At 35.7% G+C, this 26,115-nt stretch overlaps 1 protein-coding gene across 2 annotated transcripts; it reads right to left on the reverse strand.

Annotated features, from left to right (window-relative positions):
* Nucleotides 1-1,624: 1,624 nt before the first annotated feature.
* Nucleotides 1,625-9,142, reverse strand: LOC103415122 (protein MEI2-like 1). Of its 2 annotated transcripts, none has more exons than XM_029092080.2 (15): nucleotides 8,338-9,142; nucleotides 7,536-7,721; nucleotides 7,292-7,337; nucleotides 6,320-6,643; nucleotides 5,422-5,798; nucleotides 5,146-5,304; nucleotides 4,900-5,016; nucleotides 4,654-4,805; nucleotides 4,467-4,549; nucleotides 3,969-4,385; nucleotides 3,222-3,876; nucleotides 2,955-3,039; nucleotides 2,797-2,865; nucleotides 2,491-2,670; nucleotides 1,625-2,203 (listed from the first exon to the last, which is right to left on the reverse strand). In XM_029092080.2, exons 2-15 carry the CDS (start codon nucleotides 7,611-7,613, stop codon nucleotides 2,045-2,047), a joined length of 2,901 nt encoding a protein of 966 aa, XP_028947913.2. In that variant the 5' UTR covers nucleotides 7,614-7,721; nucleotides 8,338-9,142; the 3' UTR covers nucleotides 1,625-2,044. The 2 variants fall into 2 exon arrangements, with proteins under 2 accessions (XP_028947913.2, XP_028947912.2); XM_029092079.2 differs by having other exon boundaries at nucleotides 8,317-9,142.
* Nucleotides 9,143-26,115: the final 16,973 nt, after the last annotated feature.

Genomic DNA, 26,115 nt, shown 5'->3' on the forward strand with positions numbered 1-26,115 from the left:
TAATTAAATTTGGTCTCTTCTAATGCTCGTCTTTGTAGCTCTAATTCTCAAATTGACTCTTTTCAACCAAGTTAAGCCGTAAACTAGCTTTGCCAAATTGTGTTGATTTAGAAATCCAAAGCTTCGTAGACAACTTGAGAATAAACCACGCTTTAATAATTGTATGCACCATCACTTAAAACTAGTGTTTCTAATAAATTTTCACTTTTCAAGTCGTTAGGAAGTTATTTAAAATGTTTTAAAAAGTTATGATCAATTTGAAATTACCTCTAAAACTTAAGTAGCTATTCGAACTTAATCCTTATTTTTAACGACTTTCAATTAAAACTACAAAGTGTTACATGTTGGATGATCTATTTTATGGAAACAAAAAGAAAATGATTTATATTTCATTAATGAACTTTAGGTATTTTTATTTATGTTGATTGGTAATTTAATGAAATAATAAAAGCATGACAAATGCTAAAGAGTAATTGATGATTTCAGAGTGCTAATAATATGTTGCATTGTTAAATTTTAGGGAACTTTAACAAAAGTTCCTGGTACTATTCACTTTAACGAAAAACCATATTTTTACACTAAAAAGTCAATCCTGGTACTATTTACTTTACCCTTTATTTTGTTTTTATCGTTAAAACTTAAAGTTTTCAAGCCCTTTTAATTAGTTTTCCTTAAATTTTATGGTAATTTTTTAAGAATAGTTAAAAACGTACATATAATGCTGCTTCGAACTACGGTTTAGTAGTATTCCTCTTCACTTATAAGTGAGAAGTTTTAATTTCAGTTCTCGCTAAAGACGAATTTGAACCACATTATTGCTAGCCCATTAGGAGCCTTAGTCACTTCCCCATGCCCTTAGTGTAGATAATATTGTTTGTTCTAAAAAAAATGTACATACGATAGATATGTTAAACGTATCTCTTTTTAATGTCTTTTTTCATAAGAAATTAAAATAAAATAAAAAGATAAATGTGCCTCTTAGAACAATTGAAGAGACTACATGTGTTAAAAAGAACATCACAACCCTACAATTACAAACATATTAAAAAAAAATCATGGAGAACCTTGGTGCTAAACCCTAAACCATAATCATGAGCACTAAAACATTGTACTATCGTAGAGGCCCCACGAGGAAAAAGACCACACCTACCTATCTCTGATGATTTGCAATCATCGGCAAAGAAGCTTTGCTATGAGTCTCATCCACCAAACAAGCTTTGCTATGAGTCCCATCCACCAAACGTCTAGTTTCCTTCTCATAGTTTTTTGACAAGCGCACAAACCACAAACACCAGCACCTTAGGTCTAAACAATAATCGCCGCTCCAAAGTCCGAGATTAAACAAACCGCTCCATGGCCACAATCACGAAAGCTCACATCGGCGAAGTGAGAGAGCTATCACAACCAGAAACTGTAGGCTATACTCGACACACTGATAGAGCGACTACAACGAGAAACAAAGAGGGAAAAAAGAGGGAGAGATCAAGAAGGATTGACGCCAAAGGCAGTGGTTCCAAAAAGAGGATGATCCAAGGAGTAGGAATTTTTTCCCTCTGGGGTTCCCAAAAAGAAGTATCAAAATACAAGAAAACATTAAGAAAGATTGCAAGAGAACACACTCACATAGCATCAAAGCAAGATTAGAATTTCAAAAATTTCAGCAACTGGAGTACTCAAAAGTACATGTGTGTCTCCATCATTGGCCAACCAGAAAAAGGTCCCACATGAGTAAAAGGTAAAAGTTAAACCAAGGTTAAAAAAAGCCTTAGCACAAGGTTCTGTGAGTGCCTGCCTATACACTGAGACATTGTTCAACAAACAAGACTCCAAAATTTTAAGCTTTGTCAAGACATTCTCTCTGCCCATAAGTTGGCTTAATACCAGAGAAAATACCAAACGGTTGTGAAGTAACCCTCTCGGTTGAGGTAAATCCGAAACCTAGTAGAAGCACTCCTCTATAGTTAAAAATGAAGTCAATAGACCACCCCTGCTGTAGAGAATTGGAGTGGTTATACTCGTTGTACGCCGGTATTAGATTGAATGGTTAGAAATCTTGGTAGAACAAGTCTCGGTCGGATTCCTTGGAATTTTCCTCTCCGCTTGCAGTTGCTGAAGGATTCCCGTGATTATAGTTATCATCGTAGCCAACTGTTCGAGGTCTTCCTGGTCTTGATCTGATGTTGGTACCCATGGGGAAGGGTTCCTGTTGAGAGAGAAAAAATATAGGTCAGTCTTGGTAATGTGGGAACATAACCAACCTAACGTGGGATCCTATCGACCGAAAACCCAATTTAAGATAACTCAAAGACATTCTACCCCCTTGCACATAGAAGTTGTCACTTAACTGGGACAAACATTCTCAGAACTACAACTTTCCTCGTACCATGAATTTTGGAAATGAAAGACACGAGTTCCAAAAAAAACGACCAATTAGATTAATGTAGTTTAAAAAAGGGGAATTAGAGGACTGTTCATCTCACAATATCTTACCGGATCACCAGCATTTGGACCCTCTGTGTGGAAAAGTATGGGACGGCAGCGTTTGTCCTCGTTCATTAAGCTTGAGTTCTGGAAATGCGCAATAAGAGCAGCTTTACCCTGAATACGAGCATATGCAAGTGATGCCACCTTTTCACTGTTAAACTTCTCCCATTTTTTTCCATTGAATGCCTGTTAACAGACGTGCAATCTAGTTTCAGTAGGGCTATGAAAAGCCCAAAACCAAGAAAAATTTTAAATATCACAGATATAAAAGCATTTGTTCATATTGAGCAGATAGCTCTCATGCAGTCAAACCTTATAGAACGGAACAATCTGATGAGGATCGATCATGTTGATGAACGCATATCCCACATTGCATTTGTTCTGTGAGAGGTTAAACAGACAAATTTTGGATTAGAAAAATTCTAAGTTCTATACCCAACAAAAGATGATATTCTAAACAATTTCCTTGCCTTGAAGTCGATTGGCAAATAAAGAAAGTCATAAATTCCTCGACACTGCTCATCTATTGCAGCAAGAAGCATCTTTGAAGTATATCTGTAACAACCGTTAATTAGTTTAGCAAAATAGCAAAATCACTACGTACAACTGGATTGCAATTTTTACGAAAATATGCAGTTTCAAGAATCCATCGTTATCACAGTACTGTAGCGGATGAGTGTAAAATAAAAAATAGAAGATGGCAATAAATCAGAACAGTTGGGGGACAATAAACATACTTGTTGGGAATGTTCTTGATCATCAATGTGGTGCGTCTGTCTTCCCCACGGAGTATACGTTCAACATCAAGCTCATATTGTCTCTTATCAGCATTGTTAGAATTTGCTTCATTTCTTCGGTGAGACAGGTTTCTAACACCACGTTCATTTTGAGAATCAAAAGAGGTAGGCATTGAACTCATCGAATTCCTACCAGGAAACATGTGGCCCATCTCCTGTGAAGAGCGCTGCCGGGTACTGGTAGTCATGTCCAAGAAATTTCCACCAGTAAGAGAAAAGAGGTTTTGTGAAGAAATCTCCATAGGATGCATCTGTGGACTACCAGCAAAACGTGCAAAGCCAAGAGAACCCAAGTGAAGATTAGAAGTGTCAGGAGACTCCCCTGAAAAGGCATGCTTTTCCCAAATGGAAGGATTAACAGCTGGAGCTGATCCTACATGGTGGTGCACAGGCGATGTACCACTCAGCATATGAGGTGGTGTCCTGTGGAATCCTGGCATTTGGGGAAAGCGATGCGCACTATGACCACTGATAAATGATGGTGAATTCTGCCACATCATGGGACTTGAAGGATGCTGCTGGTATGAGTTGGAGTTATTCCAAAGATAGGGATGAGCATGAACCGGGCAGCTCCCATTTCCAGGAGATCCAAAAGCTGTGTAAGAAAACAACTTGTAAACAACAAATTCACCAGAATAATGCTACTTTAAAATCCGCATTACAAGTAATATTTCGGTTAAACAGTACCTCCGTTCAGTTCCACTAGGTGACCATTTGCACTGACAGTGGATCTTCGGTCTGTTCCTTCTCTCATTCTGAGTCCCAGATTGCCATTTATGATTCTGATAGCACCAGAAGTGTTGCATGGAATACCATGGGCTAAACTGTCATTATACTCAGGAAGTGAATGAGGATGTATGCCGGGAGCACTCTGATTACCAAAACTCATGTCATCCAGAGACTGTTCGGTGTCACGAAGGCTAAACTTTTTCCCTATAGATGCCAATGTCACTGGAGCGGGAAAGGCATCTGGAACACTTGAACTCTGATGAGATAAAGCGTTTTCAATAAATGCACTCACAGGTGAACGGACTGCAGAATGTATGCCCAGGCTAGATCCATTAACCATGCAGCTTGATGTGACTATTCCAGGATGAAGCGTCGCTGAATTAAAAGAAAGGTAAGCAATTGTATAACAAGATAAACACAAATTGAAGCAACAGTTCATAGCAAACAGATTCATACCCTTGGTGCCTGTTGATAAATTGTCAGACAAACCATTACAAAATTTGAATTCATCCCGGTCCTGCTCGGAAACTTGAGCCAAACTGCACAAGGAATGTTCTTTCTTACAAAGGAGAAAATTAAGAATTTCAAACTTAAATGAGAAAACGAGATATTGTAATCAATAGCAAGAGTAGCTTATCAATACCCCCTCCTTGTGCCCCCTGGACGGCTCGGCTCAAGCTTGATCTGCTTTCCTCCAATCTCACTCCTATTCAACGCATGGAGAGCAGCTTCTGCGGCTCTAACATCATAAAACTCTATGAACTTGTTATGAGGCTTGTGTGGAGTCTCACGGATCTGAAAACAAAAATAACAACCACATAACATACAAAGTTCTTTCTTTCTCTTAGAAGCAAAGCAAGATAGGAGAGGGGAAAATTGGATGCCTTACTTCTTTAATTTCTCCATAAGATCCAAAAATTTTAGAAAGCTCGTCACTAGAAACAGAAGAATCAAGGTTGAATAATACTAGCGTTCCTTGGTTAGTATCTTTATCCGAAGGATTGTCCTGACATATTGGCAAAGTATAAAAGCATGATGGAACAATGCAGCATGAGAATGTATAAAACAAGACGAGAAGAACAAGGTCGCGAATTTAGCGGATACAACAAAAATGAAAAGTAAGTGATCATCATACCTTGGGTATTGAATAATGTATGTCAAGCTTCCTATGCCTCAGTGTGTTACTTTGAAGTGCTCTTAGTGCATTTTGGGCAGCCCTTATATCATAATAAGAAATCATAACAAACCCACGATGCTTGCAGGCAGTGTAAAGTGCCCGGATATCTCCATATCGCTAACAGAACAAAGTACAATTGTCAATTTAACTGGCTTGCATGGAACTCTCAAACTAAAATAAAGTACATGAATAAATAATAAAAAAGTAAAAAACTTGAAAAGGAGGCATAAGCACCTCAAAAAGAGCCTTCAATTCCAAATCTTCAATGTTGCTATTAATATTGCGAACAAAAAGGGTACGGGAAGGGTGTTCGCCATAAGGGTGTTCACCCGCAATTGAGCTATTATAAGCCCCTTGATCATCTCCTTCCATTTCCAAGCCACCGCCGCTGCTAAAGAGATCAAAATCTTCAAATCCATCACCAATATTAGCATAAGCCTTATAACCCGGCTCATCTGTCATGCCAGAAAACAAGTCATTTTCATCTGGAAGGAGATTTCCAATTGTTTGCGCCTCAATTTCTTCAAGAGATTCAATGGGTTCTTCCTCATGTTGGGAGGCACCGTTATGAGTAGACTGATGAGATATAAAATCATTCTTCAGTAATCGCACTGCATATTGAAAAAGAAAAAAAAAAGAAAAAAAAAAGGATGTTAAGATAATAAATATGCATATTTGTGGAAAAATGTGCAGAGTAATACATCAATCAAGTAGTAGTCAGCTTAAGTCGACTCAACCACGACTTATCCCAACAACTGCAAATGTGACGACTAACCATTAGTACATAAATTAGAAGTAGCAAACAAATTAGAACATGTGTTATACGTGGACAAGAAGTTTAAGAAATATTTTGGAGCCAGATAATTCAAATGCGGAAACTTTATGCAAAATAACATTTGATGTCGAAACTTCTTAGACATAGAATTGAAGAAAAACTTTTTGTGAAGAAATTAAATTTTGCTGCTTCTTCTGCATGCTTTTTATGAATGATAGAACTGCAGATTGATATTATCTACCGACAAAACTAAAGAGTATGGTCAACATAAGTATCTGATTCGAGAATACAGAAGGTAACATTAACCTCATGCAACATATAGACAAGCATTTAATAGACTTCAGAAGGAAAACTTACACTTTTTGCTAAAAGTTTCGGACAAAGAGCTTGAGAACAGACTACTTTCATGCTGGGTGCCAGGATTAAGAGTTTTCCCACCAACTGAGCTATAAGGTGTTGGCTTTGCGGACAAGTCTGACCACAATTTTGGTTGGTGATCCATAGGTTTCAACAAGACCTTGGAGATGTTGGGAATTCCTTCACCAATTTGCTCCCCAGCCAGATTGGATTGTGGTGGATCCAAGTAATCCACCGACTGTGCCCCGTTTGGTAAATACTTTTTTGATGGCATTGAAGAACCCAACATACTGCCAGGTGTCGGTACCATTCCACTGACTCCCGCTGAAGGACAATATTTACACAGGAGATTAGGAAAAGTTATGGTTCTTACCGTAAAATAGAGTAATTCAAATTCAAAGTATGAGAATGGATCAAGGGTATGGTATGAAATCAACAAAAATACAATTTCCATAAAAACAAGTTATTGCATTCAGAACTTCTGGCAGACAAGGTACCAGAAGAGAACCAATTTGTGATCCATGGCACATTTATTTGCTTTCAATCAAAAGAAGTGCGTTAAACCGATTACTTTATAGAGCAGTAAGAACTTCTGTTTTGAAGTTGGGATTTCGAGCAACCAGTTGTCATCCATTTGACCAAAATGAAGACAACATACTTCAAAATCTTCGGATTAATTTTATCACAACTACTATTTATGTTAATTCCCTCTTTACAAGGCATGATCTAACCATGTAGACACGTGTGGCAACTCAAACCTAAGCATTGAGTGAGAGAGACTGGTTAACTTAGCATCACACAACACATCACAGCAGTTGTTAATAAGTTAGGGGCATCTGTTTGGTTGGGAAATTATTGCAACAGATAATGTGGTATAACTAAACCCAGATAACCACCGAAAACATAAGATAACCAGACACGACAAATAAGCTAATAGACTTTCTCGGGCAAGTTTCCTAACAGGATGCTCACCTTGGTAATCGGGCATGGTTTTCAGCTTCTGAAATCCGACTTGTCTCTGGTGAATCAAAGTTGGCAAAGTGATATATATTAAGACAATGGCAAAAAGGTATGATGTGCTAAAAATGAGGCAAAAAATAATGATAGAGTTAAACGGGGCAAAAAATGATGTGCGATATGTTGAATGAAACGTTGTGAAAACTTCACGAATTACTAAAGATGGAACAACTTTCATGGTAACAAGACAAAGAATTACCTCAGAAGGAAAAGGGATTTCTTCAAAGAAGTGAGAAGAGACAGATACACCCCTTTGATCCATTATTTCAAATGGCATCGTGCAGCACTCCGAAACCAGAGAATATTGCCAAACAAAACCGAAGAATATAGTAAATTTTCGAGCTTTCTCAATTGCCGAATTTGTCTATGTTACATGACTCCTTACCTGAAAATTAACAAAAATTTAAAAACTAAGATTATCCTCAGATTATTACCTAACCATAAATTTCTAAAGCGAAATTGAGAATGGCATTTAGGAATTCAAAGAAAACCGAGATCAAATTACACAAAGCATGAAAATTTACTCATTAGGGTCTAAAATTTGGAAGAATTTAAGATGTTTTTTCTTTCCTTACAACCTCAGAAAGATGAAGGAAGTGGGGAAAATAGTAATAAAGTGAAAATGTTTGCTTACCTACCAACAACCAAACACAATTACCCCATTTGATTGCAGAGAAAAATAGAGGAGAACAAAATCAAAATTTAATAATTATGTTTTCCTAAGCTCCTCATCAACCTAAAATGCATCAAAATTGGAGTTTAAACCCTTGAAAAAATGGTGAAAAGGCAAAGAGCAAAAGATCAGGAAGAACATGAAAGCAGTTGGAGTTTAACCCTTGAAAGTTATAAGAAAAAAAAATAAAATTTAACTCTAAGTTTCAAAATTTACACAGATTAGAGGAAATTAAACAGCAAATTATAACCCCAAAAAATGGTAAAATTCACATCAAAAATTTTAAAAATAAAGAAAAAGGTCTGACCTAGTAAAACAGGAGGCTCACCAGCACAATTGTTCACCATGTCCAAAATTCAGACAAAGATCATCACTTTATCACAAAAAAATGGAAACTTGTGAAACAACAATGGATCTCAGCACCTATGCATCTGAACCCTCTTCTCCTTTTGCAGCATTGCAAGTTGTCACACTCACCACAAGATTGGAGAGAGAGAGAGAGAGAGAGGATGAGAACAAAAACCCAAAATTATCTTCCTTTTTCTTAAGTGCTTGCTTCTACCTAATCCTTTTTCCAGCCCCCAAAAAATAGAGCTTGTAGCCGGAAAAGGAGGGGAATTCCGGCGAGGGAGAGGGGTCCCGCCGGTGGGTCAGTTACTGTGGAGGAAGATAATACATACAGAAAGCTGTTTTACGGATTTGTTTAATCTGAGAGGTCAGAGAGAGAGTTGGTTGGCTTTTGAGGGTTTGAAATAAAAAAGAAGAAAATAGGAAGAGGAAGGAGGAAGAAGAAGACAAAGACAAGAGAGAGAAAGAAATGGAAGCGGGTTTCCTTGTTTGTGTGTGTGTGAGAGAGAGAGAGAGAGAGAGTATGTGCTGGGGTTTTGCGGATAAAATCAAAAGAAAAACATGAAATGGAAACCGAACTGAAGACACAAAACTCAACTCAAAAGAGAGAGAACCACGAGGGGATTTAAAACCCGGTGGGAAGTGCTAGAGTGGGGTTGAGTTGTGTTGGGTTGGATTGGATTGGACAAACAAAAATCACCAGTCTGTGACCTTTCTTCTCTTCTGAACCAGTTTTGAGTGTTTACCTTTCAGTTTTGTTTTGACGTTTGTGATCCGACCCATTTGCCACTTTCACTTTTTGTTCGGGTTACTTGGTTACTACTCTTGGCTTGCTACTTGCAACCTCGGCTTCTATTTTCTTGTCTTTTCTTTTTTAATTTTAGGAAAATGGAAATTTACGATACCCCTAGGGCAATTTAGAGCAAGAGAGACTCTGGAGTACACACGGGTCACAACAACTGTTACAAAGTTAGTTTACCGAATTTGGAAGGAGAGTTTGAAACGAAACTAGGATTCCATTTAAATTATGCTCTGAAGCTACAACAGTTGCACAAAGTTGGTTCGAATAATGTCATAGAAGAAATATGCTCAAAAGAGCAAGCTACATAATGAATGTCTTTCACTAAGGTATTGAGACGCCAAAGAACCTCAAACCTAAGATTAATAACATGAATTTAGAATTTTAGAATCCTCTTCAACCATAAGTGTCTCTAAACCTGTTTGCTAATAACAAGCTGCATACACTGGTGCTACATACACATTTTGAATTGAAAAGCTCAAGGCTTATAAGGAGTGAACCATAAAAGTTAAGTTCGAAATAAGACCTATCATACGAGCATAATGATGAGATTGAGATTGCTTCAAAAGTCATGATTTTCCCACTCTAAAATTGTTAACAAATGAACAAAAAACCTTACGGGATCTAACGAGTTCAGCTAACATAGCACATATACTAAAGATTTAAGGGTGATGATTTTGAGAGTATTGTCCCACAATTTTACCTTGCAAAAATGTCATGACCTCAAACAAAGAGTTCATCCTAATCCTCAGCGGGATAGGAGTAGCGATTAGGTATAACATTGTTAACATCATGCCAACGAAGTAATTATCGAGTTTATTTAAATCCTAATAGTAGTTGCATGTAAGCTTGTTACGAAATAACTGAATAACGAACTTACCACATAAGTTACATAGTAGTCGCTGCATTATCTCAAATTGCCGCCATCTCTTTACTACAAATAAACAATAAGTTGGAGTTCCGAATTGAATATGAGAGCTTACCTTATGCCATAACAAATCATATATATCGTAGCTTTTTTAATTTCATTTTCTAATACACAAACACTATCGCTAAATTACTTCTAAAATTACTCTCAACTACCAATTAATATGATAATGTTCCTTTTTTCATATATTGTCTGTTTGGGCCCAAAAATATTGGTTTGGGCCGAATTTAGAATTGTTCTCGGCCCAGTATTGGTCGGACCGAGTTTAGAATTGTCCTCGGCCCAGAGGCCGTGTTTAGATGTCATTAGGGTTGTCCAACTCATGGGCCGCGCAGTCGAAGCTGGCCATATCCCGTCGGAAACCTGTGGGATGCGGATGAGTCATATTACAAGAAGGAGTTTCAACAAGATAAGGATGCTGGAGTTTGAGATTTAATGCAACCTGATAACGAGTTAAGTTCAAAGTCATAATAGGAGTAGGATTGGCCGAGATAAGGTTGGATCGGGGAAAGGAGTTCTAATCCGAGAATGATTGGGATTCAATGCAGGTTGGCTACTATAAATAGGGAGGGAGGACATCGAACAAGCCCCCCCCCCAATTCAACACAAAAACTGTCATGTGCAAACTCTCGCTCTACGCGAAACCTCTCAACAACTTTGAGATTTTTACTTTCTTTTTCTGCCGACATACCTTCAGTTTGGATAAACAGCACTGTGGAGGCAAGCGGCGAACATCTTCAGTTTGGATAAACAACACGGTTGCCGTAGAATCAGCCGACCGTGAAGCATCTTCAGTTTGGATAAACAGCACTGTAACAGGGTCGACTGGTTATCTATCTAAGTCTCGGTCGAGAAGGATTTTCGGATCCTTGTTGGCAGAGGTCATCTCATCAGCCTTCTCGACGAAGTGAGGTGTTACTAGAGCTCGGCACATCGAACGCCAAGTTGTTTATGATTGGGTATTCGCAAGTAGGTTTTAGAGTTCGGCATTCTGACAGCTGAACCACTTTCACAATCAAGACATACATTTGTTTTGAGTATTTGTGTCCCTATACTCTGGTGTCGATTCGGCGTGCTTTTACTCTCACGAACATAATCACTGTGACCGAATCCGGAGCTCACGATTTGTAAACTTCCAGACTAGCAGCCTTGTCTTCAGGCTCTAGAACCCAAAGGTCGAGAGTGTTCCTTCCTCGGCCGCAGTCGCAAGATCGAGAAGTCAGCCGTGCGCTCAACGCAACATCAAAAAATTTTACTCCTCAGCCGACCTTGGCCGACGAGTTGGCACGCCCCGTATACAACCGAAGGACGTAGTTAGCTTACTAATTACTCGGCATGCGTGACACGTAGGTATAGTAGTTTTTAGGGTCAACATTGTCACACTTTGAAATTCATTACTCTTATAAAGTAAATTATTAACATATAATTTAATCATTTACCATATTAATTAATTCTTAAAAAATAACAAAAATAAAGAAAGAAAGAAACCCTAAAAACATGCAATTGGAAAGTGGAATACTCCAAGAATTAAGAAAAGGATTGACGAGAGAGGATCCTTCCCGGATCCTTTTTGAGAGGATTCTGGGGATTCTCAAATCACATCCGGTCATCGTACATTGTGCGGTTAGAAATCATTGTAATTTTTTTATTTAAAATTGAATATAAACAATATCTGATGAAAATTGACCGCACAATATACAAAGAACAAATGTAATTGGAGGATCCCTGGGATCTTCACAAAGAGGATTTGACAAGGATTCTAAAGGTTGAGTACTAGGAAGAGGAAGGGTGTGGGTAGTTTTTTTTTTTTTTTTTTTTTTTTTTGGTCGAAGAAGGGTGTAGGTAGTTAAACAACATCTACATGCGAAGTATATGGATTAATTGGTTTGTTAATATTAGTTAGGAAAATTAAATTTAATTAGCTTCAAGAATCAAATATTCATAAGAAACGGTAGACTCCGTTATGTACCGTCTTCTCTAGTCGGATAGGTCGAGGTGAGGTGTTGTGCACGAAATGTTTTGGTTTTAACTTTCAAGAACAAATACAAACTTCACCTAATAACTTGTACTGCGTATTCAATGCCTGAAAATAATATCTGAAATTTTTAAATTAAATTAAAATGTGCTAACAATTTTCTACATTTTACTCAAAGTATAATATTAGATTAGGCTCACTTGATTAAATTAAAGATTATTTTTAGCTACGCTCTCTGTAACTCGATTTTAATCTCACTTTACTTTTATGTAACTTAAAAATCATCACTTTACTTCTTAAACACAAAGCTCGTTTCACCTTATCACTAGAACTCGACTTTAATCTTATTTTGTCCTCTGAAATTTAAAAGTCGTATACAATACTTGAAAATATATCTGAAAAATTAAATTACATTAAATTAAATTAAAATTGTCTACATTATACTTAAACAATAATATATCTACTTATTTTAACTATAAGGAAAAATACAATACAGATTAGCAGCCAATCAGGATTTTACTCCTTGTATTTATCTCTACTAATTAATGAAACTCTCTTTGTCAACCAAAAGATGATGAAAAGATAAATTAGGATTCTATCACACACAAAAATTGATGGGCAATAATGTAATTTTACAAGTTTAAATTTTACTGTTTTTTATTGAAACATCACCTAAAGGTGATGTTAAAATACCTTCAATATTAAAATTAAAAAAAAAACCTAAAAAAAAAAACCTCTCACTCCCCCACGTTCTCTATCTCCCTCTCCCCTTCTCATTTTCTAAAAAAATATGTTCATAAACACAAAGTGTGTAGGCAAATGCTAATTTACATTATACTAACCAATCACATGGCCAAACATTTACTTTCAGCGTCTTTTGTCCTTTTGCTTTTGGCATTTCTTTTATTTATTTATTTATTTTTATATAACTTTTATATTAATTTACACTATTAGGATAAGGGTAAATGTAATATTAGGAAACCAAATTTGTAAATCAAATGATGCGGTTGTAGATGATTGAATTATTAATTAAGTGTTAATTAATGTTCTTATTTATTATTAGTGACGCATCATTTGGTTTGCAAATTTGATTTAAAAATTTGGTCTTTCTAACATTACCCGATAAGGATAACTCGATCATAGCTCGGTTGATTAAGAGCATTTATCTTTGCACTCGATGTTTCGTGTCTAAATTCATCTCCCCTTATTTTAATGTAGATATTTTATTGCCTGTAAAAAAAATTACATTATTAAAGAGTTGGAAAGTTTAAATCTAGAACGTAATATGTTAAAGAGATATGTCCTAACCACTAGGGCAATCCAGCAATTACAACTTAAGCTACAGTTGAGGTTTTAAATTATACTTAATTATGGAAATTTTACAACTAATGTAAGTTCATTAAGAAAATTATTATGTGTGACATTTCATTTTACATTCACGCTTCGCGTAGTGATTATAGTCCACTATGTTTTGTAAAATGTGTTTTATCAAGTAATATTGTATTTAAAGACATAAAAACATCGTATGTCTATATTATAATACATAATTTAATAACCAAAATAAGTATGATGATGACCAACTGACTAAATCAATAAATAACATGATTTGTGTAATTTGATGAAATCTCATGCACGCGCAAATTAAGATGTTTACAAATCATGTTTAATTTGTATTATATTCACTAATGACTAATAAATTCAATAATTTCGTTACACAAATCATAACCATTTCGATGTGGGTTGTGAACACTAAATTTTTGACATGATAATTTGGATGTTTACATGTAATTTTTCTTCAATAATTTCAGACTACCAAGTGGTTGGGGAAATGAATAGTGAAAAATAACTCTTAAGAAATTGAACATAAGAATTATTCAAAAAGGGACAAGGATCCTCTGCGAATCCTCTTTGTAAGATCACACATTGTTCCAAGGGTGAAGATCATGTAAGCCTTATATGTATATTCTCATCTTCATATAGCACGTGACTTTTTGGGAGCTCATTAGCTTCAGATTCCGTAGGAACTCCGAAATTAAGCTAATTCGCGCGAGAGCAATCCCATGATAGGTAACCCACTAGGAAGTTCTCGTGTAAGTTCCCAAAAACAAAACCATGAGGGCATGGTCGGGGCCCAAAGTGGACAATATCGTGCTACTACAGTAGAGTTGAGCCTGAGATGTGGTAGGGGCCCAGGCCGGGATGTGACACTCTTTGTGGGTATCTAGTGATCAATCAATCGTTTCAGTTCATTGTATATCGTACGACTAATTTTCGTTAGATATTATTTATATTCAATTTTAAATTAAAAATAAAAAGTAATTTCTAACAACATGATATATAATTAATGAACACAATTGATTGATCTTCCGGATCCCCACAAAGAGAATTCGAAGAGAATCCTATTCCTTCAAAAAGTTGGACTACTTGATCGGTTCGCCTACCAAAAACAACCCGTTCACATGTAACCTAGACACAGAAACTATTAAAAATGAACCTATATTTATAAGAGCATAATGTGATTTCACATTCCAAATATCCAAATGAACTTTTTATTTTTTTAATCAAATGATAATCAAACTTTTAATCATAATTATACCAGCTAGTTCCATTCTCATCCAACCAGCAAATAAAATAAAATATCTCCTTCTATTATTGTTTAAAAATTATATGAAATGTCAAATGTTAATAATGGTGCATCGATAATTTTAATACTTAAATATTGTAAAATGGGATGGCTATTAAAGTACAATTCGCATTATTTGGTAGGATTATGAGAGCGTTTTTAGCACGGGTTGCTTGGACACCCCCGTTTTCTATTCATTTTTTGGGTTCGTTGGTTCTCCTTCTTGGTTGTGGTTGTTTGGCGATGGTGGTGCAACTATTTCGGTGGAGGAAGTTGGTTCTCGTTTTCAGATCTAGAGGTTTCGACTTAGGCATTGTTATGGACTCACTTTTGGAGCTTGTTTTTTTATTTTACTTTAGTATTGGGCAGCACTTATACTTTAGTGTTGTAAATTATCTTCTAACTTGTCTCACTTTGTATACTATTATTTTTAATGAAATTAGTTGCTTGAGGAAAAAAAAAAGTTTGAACGAAACACTCCTGATATTGTTCACTTTTAACGAAAATGACATTTTAACACTAAAAAGTCACTCTTAGTACTATTTACTTACATCACTTTATTTTATTTTATTAAAACTTAAAATTTTCAAACCATTTTTATTAATTTTCCTATAAAAATATTGTATCATGTCATGCCCGATGTGGATATTTTTGGGCGGAATTTTATGTTCAAAGCCGAGCCGGTTGAAATAGCAAGTGACTTGATTGTCGGCGTGGGAGGGTCCGGCATGATGAATGTGCGAGGTTTTGAGGAAGTATCATATAAAAAACAAAGGCTACTTTATCACAAAAATGTTACTTTATTATAAATATATAATTTTCTTTACGATATATATATATTTATTTTTAAATAAGGGTGATAATAAAAACCCAAATAAAACTAATTAATAATAAATTTAGATTGGAACATTCAAGTTGATATTCACGAACAAAACTAATTAAACATGGAGAATTATCAAGTAAAAATCGCTTAAATCTAAATTAAGAATATAACTCGCTAATCTATCCACAAATTTTTTTTCTGTAGACATGTTGAAGATTGCATTGCCAAGATCTTGAAAGCAACTCACGACAAGCCAAAACAAGAGGACCCAAAAGATAATTATTGCCTGCAGCTTGCAACATCAAATGAATTGTGGGTGCATAGACTGATTTTACCCGTAGTTTATCAATCCATAATCTCCATGCCACCCCATAACTAAGCAGTGAGAATCTCATATGTACCCAAATTGGTGCAAAATTCAAAAATCCATTTGCCATCAAAATCTCTTAAAACATCACATGCTCCACTAGAATTATTATTTCCCTTTTTGCAACCATCAACATTAAGCTTAAACCAATATGAAGGAGGAGCTTCCCAATGGAGCAAAGATTCAATCTTATTGGTTTAGAGTTTAGGTTTTAAGTTCCTAAACCTTCGATATTATTTATTAAGAATTCATATATTTTATCTGCAAACTCAATATCCTCTTTCAACTGAAGTGAGACAAATACAAATAAACAAAAGACTAATCGATTATTCAAATGTTTAATTAATTGGTTCAAAAATTGGTTATGAAACTAAGAGTTATGATCAACATTCTACTATTTGCTTAATTGTTATCTACAACTTCTTGTTTTTGGTGCTTCGTTTTTAGTTTTTCCAAAACTTTCAAACTCAAATGGTTATTATGACAAGATGTTCTGTCACAGTCCATCTCGAAATAAATTATCGATGACGTGAATTGACTATTTTACCCTTGGATGTGAGCGTTGTGGTGTGTTATACATGTAAATGGGGGTCCAAATTTGTATTTCCCTAATTTTTAGAACAAAAACTGGAAATTGGTTTTGTGGTTTTGGTTGGTGACCATGTGAACCACTCACACACACACAAACTCTTTCTCTCACTTCTCTCCCGTGCTCTCTCCCTCGGACTCACTCTCTCTCCTTCCCTCACGTACGGACGAACGCCAAACTCACACTTCAAGCATGCATCGACGTCAAGAAGGTAAGATTCAAACTCCTTGCTTGTCCTTGAGTTCGTATATGTCATTTTTAGGACTTGAAACCTTGAAAAACCCAAGAAACCATAACCTCTGATTTGAGGTACTATTCATGCAAACGAAAAATCTCATATTTTTGGGGATTTCAAGCTTATAGGTAGCTTAAGGAGGTCCTCACGAGGCTAGGAGTGGTTTGTTAGAAGATTTTGGACATCAGAATAGTGAGATTCGACGAGTTGCAGGTTTGGTCGGAATATCATGGAGTTTTCCTGCAAATCCCGTGGGTTTTAGGACTCGAAAAAGGTATGGTTTTGTTCGTCTTGATAAGATCTTCAAAATGGTTCAAATTTCATAAAGTTTGGAGTTGAAATGAGGTAGAAATTAGAGTTAGAAGTTTTCCAGAAACCGACGAACAGTCGCCAGCGTCCGGTGAATCGTAGGGGAAGAAGAAGCACATTCCATTGATTTTGACGGAATATGCTAACGACGTAAGGTAACGCTGTTAGTTTTTAGATGGAATATTCCCTAACGCCGTTACTGCCACCGTTAGTGTGCTAGTCACATGCCCGCGCGTGGGCGGCGCATCTAGTCGTGCCTTGGCCGGCGCGTAGGTGGTCGAAATTTTTTTCTAAAAATATGGGGATGTTCGTGGAGTTGTGTAGATCACGTTGGTATATTCAAACACCCCATTTGAGCATTGTATGAGAAGTTATTAGCTAGTTTTGTCTATGTGCATTAAATAACATTTTTATAGTTAATTCGCATATAGGTGAGACTTATCCCGAGGACAAGCGTAGTCAAGGGCGACTCGGGGGTTACGACCCTTCGACATATCAGTGAGTGAGGGTTACGACCCTTCGACATATCAGTGAGTGGGCTTTTGGTTTTTAGTATATATTTATATACTTGATATTTTCCCAGAAAATTCGTTTAAATGAAAGTATGCTTGAAAGCCATGCATATAAATTTATATTTTGTATATAAATTAGTATATGATGCATATATATATATATATATATATATATATATATATGATTGTGGTGTTGTGGACGCTCAGGTAAACCCAGGTGAGTTATGCATTGTGATGTGATTTAAAGTTGTCATTAATTGAGAAACATAGAGCTCGTAAAACTGCATCTAGGATGATTGTGATTTAGCCAAAGATATGGCACATGCATGTTATTAATGTCACCTCCCGCACCATATACTCACATTTGATCCAATTTAGGTGCACAGTCTTGTTGTACAGACCATCATAGGTAGTTCCAACTCGTAGGTGACTAGCGATTTATCGCCCAGCTATTATGAGAGAGTAGTATTGAGCATAATTATATTACACTCAGTATTGTCGTACAAACCTTTTCCTTTGGTTCCGACTCGTGTGTAGTAGAGTGCCGTATAGGTCATTGCAGTGACTCCGGCTAGAATTGACTATTGAGCTATGAATTCAGTTGTACAGACTTCCATAGGGGTTCTGGCTAATATGTTATATTTTCATGAATTTATTCTCACCTGAATTACTTACTATGTTATATCTTGGCATGTCATACTAATGATTATGAATATGTGAAGCATGAATTGAATTGATATATTTACGTATATATATTTATGCATATGCTTATATTCTACTTCTGGGAAAAAATTATACATGTTTTACGGCGAGGGGTTAGAACTGTTGAGAATTGAAATGGTTTTGTAAAACATTTGTTTTTGCCCACTCACACTTTCTGTTGTGCGCCCCTCCAGGTTTAAGGTTGACTGCTGTTGGTGGCGTATGAGGATTTCGACGGTTCTGACCTATTAAAATAATTGTATGACATCTTATGGTACTGTATAATTAGTATTTGTCATACTGGACTGCACCTAGACTTTCTATGCTCTGATTATGAGTATTTACACTTGTATTTCACTCTTAGCACTTCCTGTTATTAGTGCACCTTAGTAGTTTCCAGTTTTTATTTATTCGTATATTTCTTATCCTTATTGCTTCCGCATTGTACACATGGCTACGTCACCCTCACATGACGACCAGCATGCCTTGATCTCAGTCGAGGTGTGTCATATTCTATGTTTGATTATCTTTTTTTATATATCGATTTCATCAAAATAAAAAAAAGTAAAAGCCAAAAAATTTCCAATTCTTTCTTACTTTTTTTTCATATGTGTAAGCTACATCAAGTTCTTTCAAGAACACAAAAATTTAAAATTAAAACGTTAATTAAACCCCTCATTGAATCAAAATTAAGGTTCTCTCTTCCAATTCAAATCTAATTATTCATCTTTGTTCTTACTTTTAAATCTACGTACAACTAGATTGAAAATTAGTAAATTTTGCGTAAAATATACAAAAACTAAAAACTTGTTGAAAATGGCCGCTTAGTACTACAATCTAATGATATTCCTCTTCATTTGTAAGTTAGAGGTCTTAAGTTCGATTCTTACTAAATGCGATTTTGAACTACATTGTTGCTAACTTATTATAAGATAATATCTTTTGTCAAAAAAAAAAAAAACTTGTTGAAAAGGTTTATATTGTACAATATAAATAAATAAAAGAATCAAAGTCACCATCATTGACGAATTTGGTAATCAAAAGCTCATCTTCCCAAGATTAAGATTTTGAGAATATCAAGGTGTCACGTCCTTAACCAGAGTTGGCAAGTAAACATCACAATACGCAGATAATTTGGCCAACCTATGCGACTTGTGTGCCACATAATCATTGTCAGATGATGCAATTAATAATCACTTTAAAAAATTATTTGTAATTGCCACAAAAAAAAGAAGTTATTTTTCGATTATCATACAACATGACTTGAAATTCTTTTAAACTTTTAGTACAAAAATAAAAACTTTCAAACTTTTTCTTTATCTATATTTCGCAAATAATCTCCTTATATCAATGACAAGAAGATTTAGTTTCCAAACACAATAGAATAAGCAGGTGGCTTGTACCTTAATTAATTAAGAACATTCACTCATATGCGCCTAAAGTTTCGTGTTCGAATCTCATTCCACGTTGTTTAAATTAATTTAATGTAGATAAAATGTTTGCCATGATAAAACTGGAATATTGCTAGTTAGTAGTGTGGAATGAAAGGTTTTTTCAAACAATAGTTTTTGCTAGTTAGTAGTGTGGAATGAAAGGTTTTTTCAAACAATAGTTTTTATTAAATTAACTTAAACTACAAGAAAGAATATTCAAATTTAAATGCAGCACACTACTCAAACCAACTTAGCTAACTTTATGCGTTGAATACATAAGTGACGTTCCATTTGTACCTAGTCCATTTATGGGATGGCTGTTATTTTATTACCTTCATATGCGGAGTCATTGTACTATACCCATTTGGTCTTTGTAATAAAAATTCTCATTGACAAAAAAAAAAAAAAAAAAAAAAACACTTGACTATGCGTTGAATGCGTAAGTGGCGTCATGTTTGTACCTAACCCATTTATGGGGCGGTTATTATTTTCTCACCTTCATATGCGGAATCCTTGTACTAACTCCTTTTGGATTTTGTTATAAAATTCCAATTGACCAAAAAAAAAAAAAACTTGATCATATGTTGAATGCATAAGTGGAGTTTCGTTTGTACTTAAATCATTCATGGGGCGGTTGTTATTTTCTCACCTTCATATAAGAAGTCTACGCACTACGTCCTTTTGGACTTTGTTATAAAACTCATCATTGACACAAAAAAAAAAAACCTGACTATGCGTTGAATGCATAAGCAAAGTCCCGTTTGTACTTACCCAATTTATGAGACGGTTGTTATTTCCTTACTTTCATCGTCGGAGCCCTTTGCACTATGCTTTTTTTGACTTTGTTATAAAAATTCCCATTAGCTAAAAAAAAAATTGACTAAACTTAATTTTATATTGTACAAGGAAATATTGTATAATAAAAGAATGACACATGACCGGAAACAAACAAAAGAAGTAAAATAAAGTGGGAGGATGGAGCAAAAATGGTTTTGTAATGTTCCACATTTATTTTAAAATCTTTTTCTTCCCCGGACATCCAATAGGCAATAGCTCTAACAACCAAAATTAATTAATTAACTAGGTGTCAACGGATGACACGTGGATAACATCTTAACCAGTAGCCACAAATACGAGATGGAGTTGGATGGGTCCCGCAGTGGGGGACACGTGCTGAATGGTACATGTGAAAATAATGTACACCAAAATCCATATTTGCACAAATCGAAACAATAAAAGGACGCCAACAACCATTAGGATTGCTCAGTAATTTGGAACGAATTTTAGGATCGTTTTTCAAGTAGTGTATTTTGAATTTGATTCTTTGTGTTTGTGAATCGCACGATGGTGATTAAAGGAGGCTGAAATGCCTCTGTGAGTCTTCATGACCTCTAAAAAGTTGAACTACAATAATAAAGCCACCAGTTGGTCATTCTTTTTTTTTTCTTTTTTCTTTTTGAAAAAATGATATTATCTACACTAAGGTGGAAGAGGTTGGGCTTAACTTCATAATGAGCTAGTAATAATGTAGTTCAAATTCGTCTTTGTCAATATTCATTTTCCAAGCCTAGAGTTACCAAACATGGGTAAGACAACTTTTTCGTTCCCCAACTCTCTTTCCCGCATACAAAACGCAACCTTAGAATGTAAAAGAAACACAATGGAATTCTTACTTATTTGGTACGAAGATGATGAGGAAGGTGTATGGGTACAGGGGCCGTATGAGATTTACAACTCTCTTATCTATACTTTTTAGGTATGTCATACTCGAAACCAATGGAATTGAGATACTTTTTCTTTTATTTGATTGACATACTTTTTTGTTTTAAAAATTATCATCGATGAATTTTATTTAAACAAGTTTATAGCGTTAGTGACACGCCCCGATCCGAGAATCAAGGCGTGCTGGCCGTCACGTGGGCGTGACGTAACAAAAAATGCGACGTGGAAGCAATAGATAAGAACATACGAATAATAAAAACCAAATGCTAGCAGTAATAACCAAGTAACGTGCTAGAATAAGTTTAAGTGTGAAACACATATATTCATAGCCTAAGAACTAGGTGCAGTCAAGTAGGACCATAACTAGATTACAACACTCGCAGGTGAGTCCTACATTTATGTAGTCTGTTAGTACGTCGTGGGGATCCTCGTGGGCCACCAACGCTACTAACTAGAACCTGGAGGGCTCAAAACAAAATAGAGTGGGTCAGTAAAACCAAGGCTTTCTAAAAACAATTCGATTAAAACATTTCTAACCCTCGCTGTAAAACCTGTATACTTTCCCAGAAAAATAGTATATAATATACATATAATCTTCAAATATTTCAAATCCCTATTCTTATCAAAACTCATAAAATATGCCATGCCATAAATGTCATTAACAGATTTAGAATGCATCAATATAACAGGTGACGTAATGAATCAACCGGAGACCCTGCAGTTGGTCCTATACGGTTAATTCCATAGCTCAATATCCAAACCAACCGGAGTCACCACGGTGACCTGTACGGCACTATTCTGCACATAAGTCGGAACTACCTGAAGTAGTCTGTACGACAAGAATGGTATAATAATACGCTCTAGTGCTTCTCTCATCAATCATCTATGCACATAATCTAAGGTTACCTACCAGTCGGAACCACCTCTAGTGATCTGTACGACTAGCATGTCGGAACCGTCTCATGGTCTGTACGACATGCGCCTACTTGGATCCAAGGTGAGCGTGCGGTGCGATGAATATTATAAGCACTAATACCAGGGGTGCAGGTTATGAGCTCTCAACGCAATTCACATCATCAATGATTCACATGAATAACATAAACTCACCTGACGTCCCTGGATGCGCTCGTCCTCAGGATAGGTGTCACCTATATGCGAAACAACTATAAAAACGTTAATTAAAGCACATAACCACGGTGCTCAATTTGGGTATATGAATATACCACAGTGACCTACTCGACGTCACGAACGTCGACATATTTTTAGAAAAAAATTTGGGCTTGTCACGTGCCCCCACACGCCTGGACAAGCACGGGTCCATGCGCCCCCATGCGCGTCTCCTACCTTGGGCTCGTCGGACTGGTTTTTTTCGGTGGTCGGAAAACTGGAGATTTTTCAATCTCCTTGTTCTTCGTCATTTCTCAACCATTTTCTTCGTATTTTATATCAAAATGAAGCCCTAATCATGTAGTTTCACGTTACACCAGGCTCTAAAAACTATGAAATCTCACAGGAGAAATTCCAAGAAAACCGGCCAACTTCGAACTCAACGATCCCGATGTCCAAAACCTTCAAACTAAGCACTCCGAGCTTCCTTAAGACCTCACTAAGCTCACTATAAGCTTAGAATTCCGTGAAAATCAACACATCACGAATGCATGAACAGTACTCAAATCGGACCTCGGGTTTTCAATGTGATTTCTAAGGTTTCTCGTTCTAAAACTAGTACCAAACGACTCAGGAGGTTGATAGGATGAAGAATCTTACCTTTTTAACGTCGATCCATGAAAGTTCGAGGGTTTGGCCCTTTGTCCATACAATTTTGAGAGGGAGAGAGAGACTGAAACAGAGAGGAGAGAGAGAGAGCACAGGGGAAAGGAAAGGGGGTCCTGTGCATGTGTGTGGTCCAACCAAAACCATACATTCCAATTATTTAATCCCTAACCACACAAAACATATATACCAAACTTTTAATCCAACTCCAATTATTTTCCAAGACTTTAGGAGAGTAGGTATTTAATCAAATAACGCCACACGTACCTTAGTAACCGACAAGGGTAATTTCGTCAATTTCACAACCTCGATAATAAAATCTCGGGACGGGCTGTGACAGTTAGCATCGAACATTTCACATTAACTTAATTGTTAACTAATCTCGTGTCAAGTAATATTAAATTTTAATCTGTTAATCTCGTATTCATTGTGCCATGTTGAAAATTACCGCCCTGTTTGATAGAAGCGACTAGCGAAAAAGAGGAGTAATTCTTTTATTAATTATCCTTTAGGGTTAAAAGTTTGTGCTTGATTATTAACTTATGATCTAATTTGAACTTGTACAAATGGTTAGGCAGAATTTGGGCAATTCGGGTTCGATTTTTAAAGGCCAATCAAAGAATTGGCTTGAAAATCTAATCGAATTTGTTAATTAATTAATTTACTGCTCATTGTTTTATAAAGTAAAACAAAAATAATTGGTTTTGCAGCTTCTGACAAGTTTCCGGCAAACGGAGAAACTAGAAGGAAAACGGTTAAAGGTAAAAGGTTCACGTGGTATGGGTGGCCTCGTGAAAGTGAAAAACATCGTAATAAATTAATAATAATAAATAAAAATTGATAATACATCCATCATTTTTACTACATGCATTTTTCTTCACTAATAAATGAGAGGTCTCATGTTCAATTATCGTCAAAGACGAATTTGAACCACATTATTGTTAGTCAATTGTAAGACTAAACCTAAACTCATCCATTTCCCTTAGTGTACATAATATTGTTTATTAAAAAAAAACGTGTTTATTAAATTGGAATAAGAGGGAAGAAGAACCAGGATAAACATGATTATGTTTACGCCTAATCCAATACGACTAGACCTACCCCTTCTGAATTTTGATTCTGTCAAATTTCAGGCATGCACTACTTTTCGTTTTGCTTAAGTTGCTAAATGAAGGAATAATTAGGAATGGGAATTACTCTCATTCCACTCATTCCCTTTCCACATATGTAAACACGCACTAATGATCATCTTTAGAAATCTCAATTATTTTGGAGACTGTTTTGCCACTAAATATATCAAACAAATCGACGATTTTAGTTATAAGTAGTATTCTCATAATGAACCATGAATAAGTTCATATGAAACAATATCTGAATCGAATGTATTTTAAAATGATCTTTAGAGATAATAAAGACAATAAACTATTTAGATTATAACGTATGTATGGTCTAATTCACAATGTCACGTTACTCATGAAAATGAGAGAAGTATTCTCCATAGAAAAGTTAGGAAATAAAAACAAAAAAGAGAATACTAGAGGGACACGTGGCAGGCCAAAGCTGTTTCTTGTACGTACCAACAAAGTTAAAGGATAATTAAGCATGGGCTTCCACACTCGAAGTTACTGATTTCTTCTCTTTTGTTTTAGGACCACGCAACTGCTTGTGGCATTTTTGTGTGGCTGCGGTTCACAAAATGTGAAAATCCACAAGTGCTTTTGAATTTTGGGTGCTTTTCTGCAAAAGCACTTATAATCTTTGGAGTGAACATTTGATTACGTGATGTAGATAGAGAGGTCTTTGGAGAAAAACAATTCGGGGATGTTTGACTGTTTTGCACGTTCATAACTCTCTCCCTTTGAATAATGCATTTGCTTTCATTTTTCTTAATTAAATTGATGAATGGTCATTATTGTGCATATGTCACATTGCCAAAGACAATTCAGTTTGTCCAATTTGAATGAAATAATTGATGTATACATGTTTTTTTGTGCAGAAAAACAAAAATAAAAATCTTAAACGGGATACCTCGAATACAATAACCGATGTAAGGGGATGACCAGTCCCGAATATGCTTTTTTGGTTGACTGGTATCTGATATTGGGCATTATGAGACCCCATTTAAGAAGTGGTACGCAAGGAAATCTCACTACAATTGACATTTAGCCCTAAGCTGAGTCAGGGGCACTTCTAATTTATTTGTTTGATCATAGATTGCACGATTATTTGCTATTCCAAAATATCTTTCGAGATTTAGCAATACGTGAATTTGAATTTCGTTGTGATTGCTTAATTTAGAATTTATTATCAAGCCAACTACTTAGCGTTATCGACTTTGAATTTTCTCATCAGTAGTATCTTTTTCAATGCGATACTCTAACATATTCAAATTTAGAAGAAGGAATCTAAATTCGGGAGCAAGATGAAAGATACGTGTCACTGTCATGCCTTGTAATTTCATACGGTACCTCATGTAAGTTGTAACACTTTAAACATCGGTCACATGGCTAATTAGTGCTAGACATATGTTGTATAAAAAGACCAAGAAAAATTTTCTTGAAATAATTAGGAAGGACACGTTAGAGAAAAAGTGGAACCATAAATATATTTTGATGAAGAGATAGGGTTTAGGATTATTCAAGTTTAGGATTATTCAATGTGACCAGAAATTCATTACTTAGACAAACGGGGTCCAGATATAGGAGAAGATAAAACTAACAATAAGAGAGAAATTTTTATAATGCAGATAGATAATTATTGCGACGATGTATATGTGTCAATATAATTTTTAACTAACAATTACGACTAACATATTATACACATTGATATGAAACAACAGATTCAACGGTACCACTACAACACAATGTTTCGATCTAATAATACATTGTTATAAACAAATCCTTGCCATACAACAATATGCTGTTAAAGTTGAACGTTATGATAACAATGAACCGGTCGTGCATTGCAC

This window comes from Malus domestica, chromosome 14 (assembly GCF_042453785.1).
Source record: "Malus domestica chromosome 14, GDT2T_hap1".
Classification (NCBI taxonomy): domain Eukaryota; kingdom Viridiplantae; phylum Streptophyta; class Magnoliopsida; order Rosales; family Rosaceae; genus Malus; species Malus domestica.

Coding starts and splice junctions, on each gene's coding strand:
- LOC103415122 (XM_029092080.2), bottom strand. CDS start 7,613: ATGCCATTTGAAATAATGGATCAAAGGGGTGTATCTGTCTCTTCTCAC. Junction 3,877..3,968: donor CCTAGTGGAACTGAACGGAG/GTACTGTTTAAC, acceptor TTTCTTACACAG/CTTTTGGATCTCCTGGAAAT. Junction 3,040..3,221: donor ATCAAGAACATTCCCAACAA/GTATGTTTATTG, acceptor CGGTTGTTACAG/ATATACTTCAAAGATGCTTC.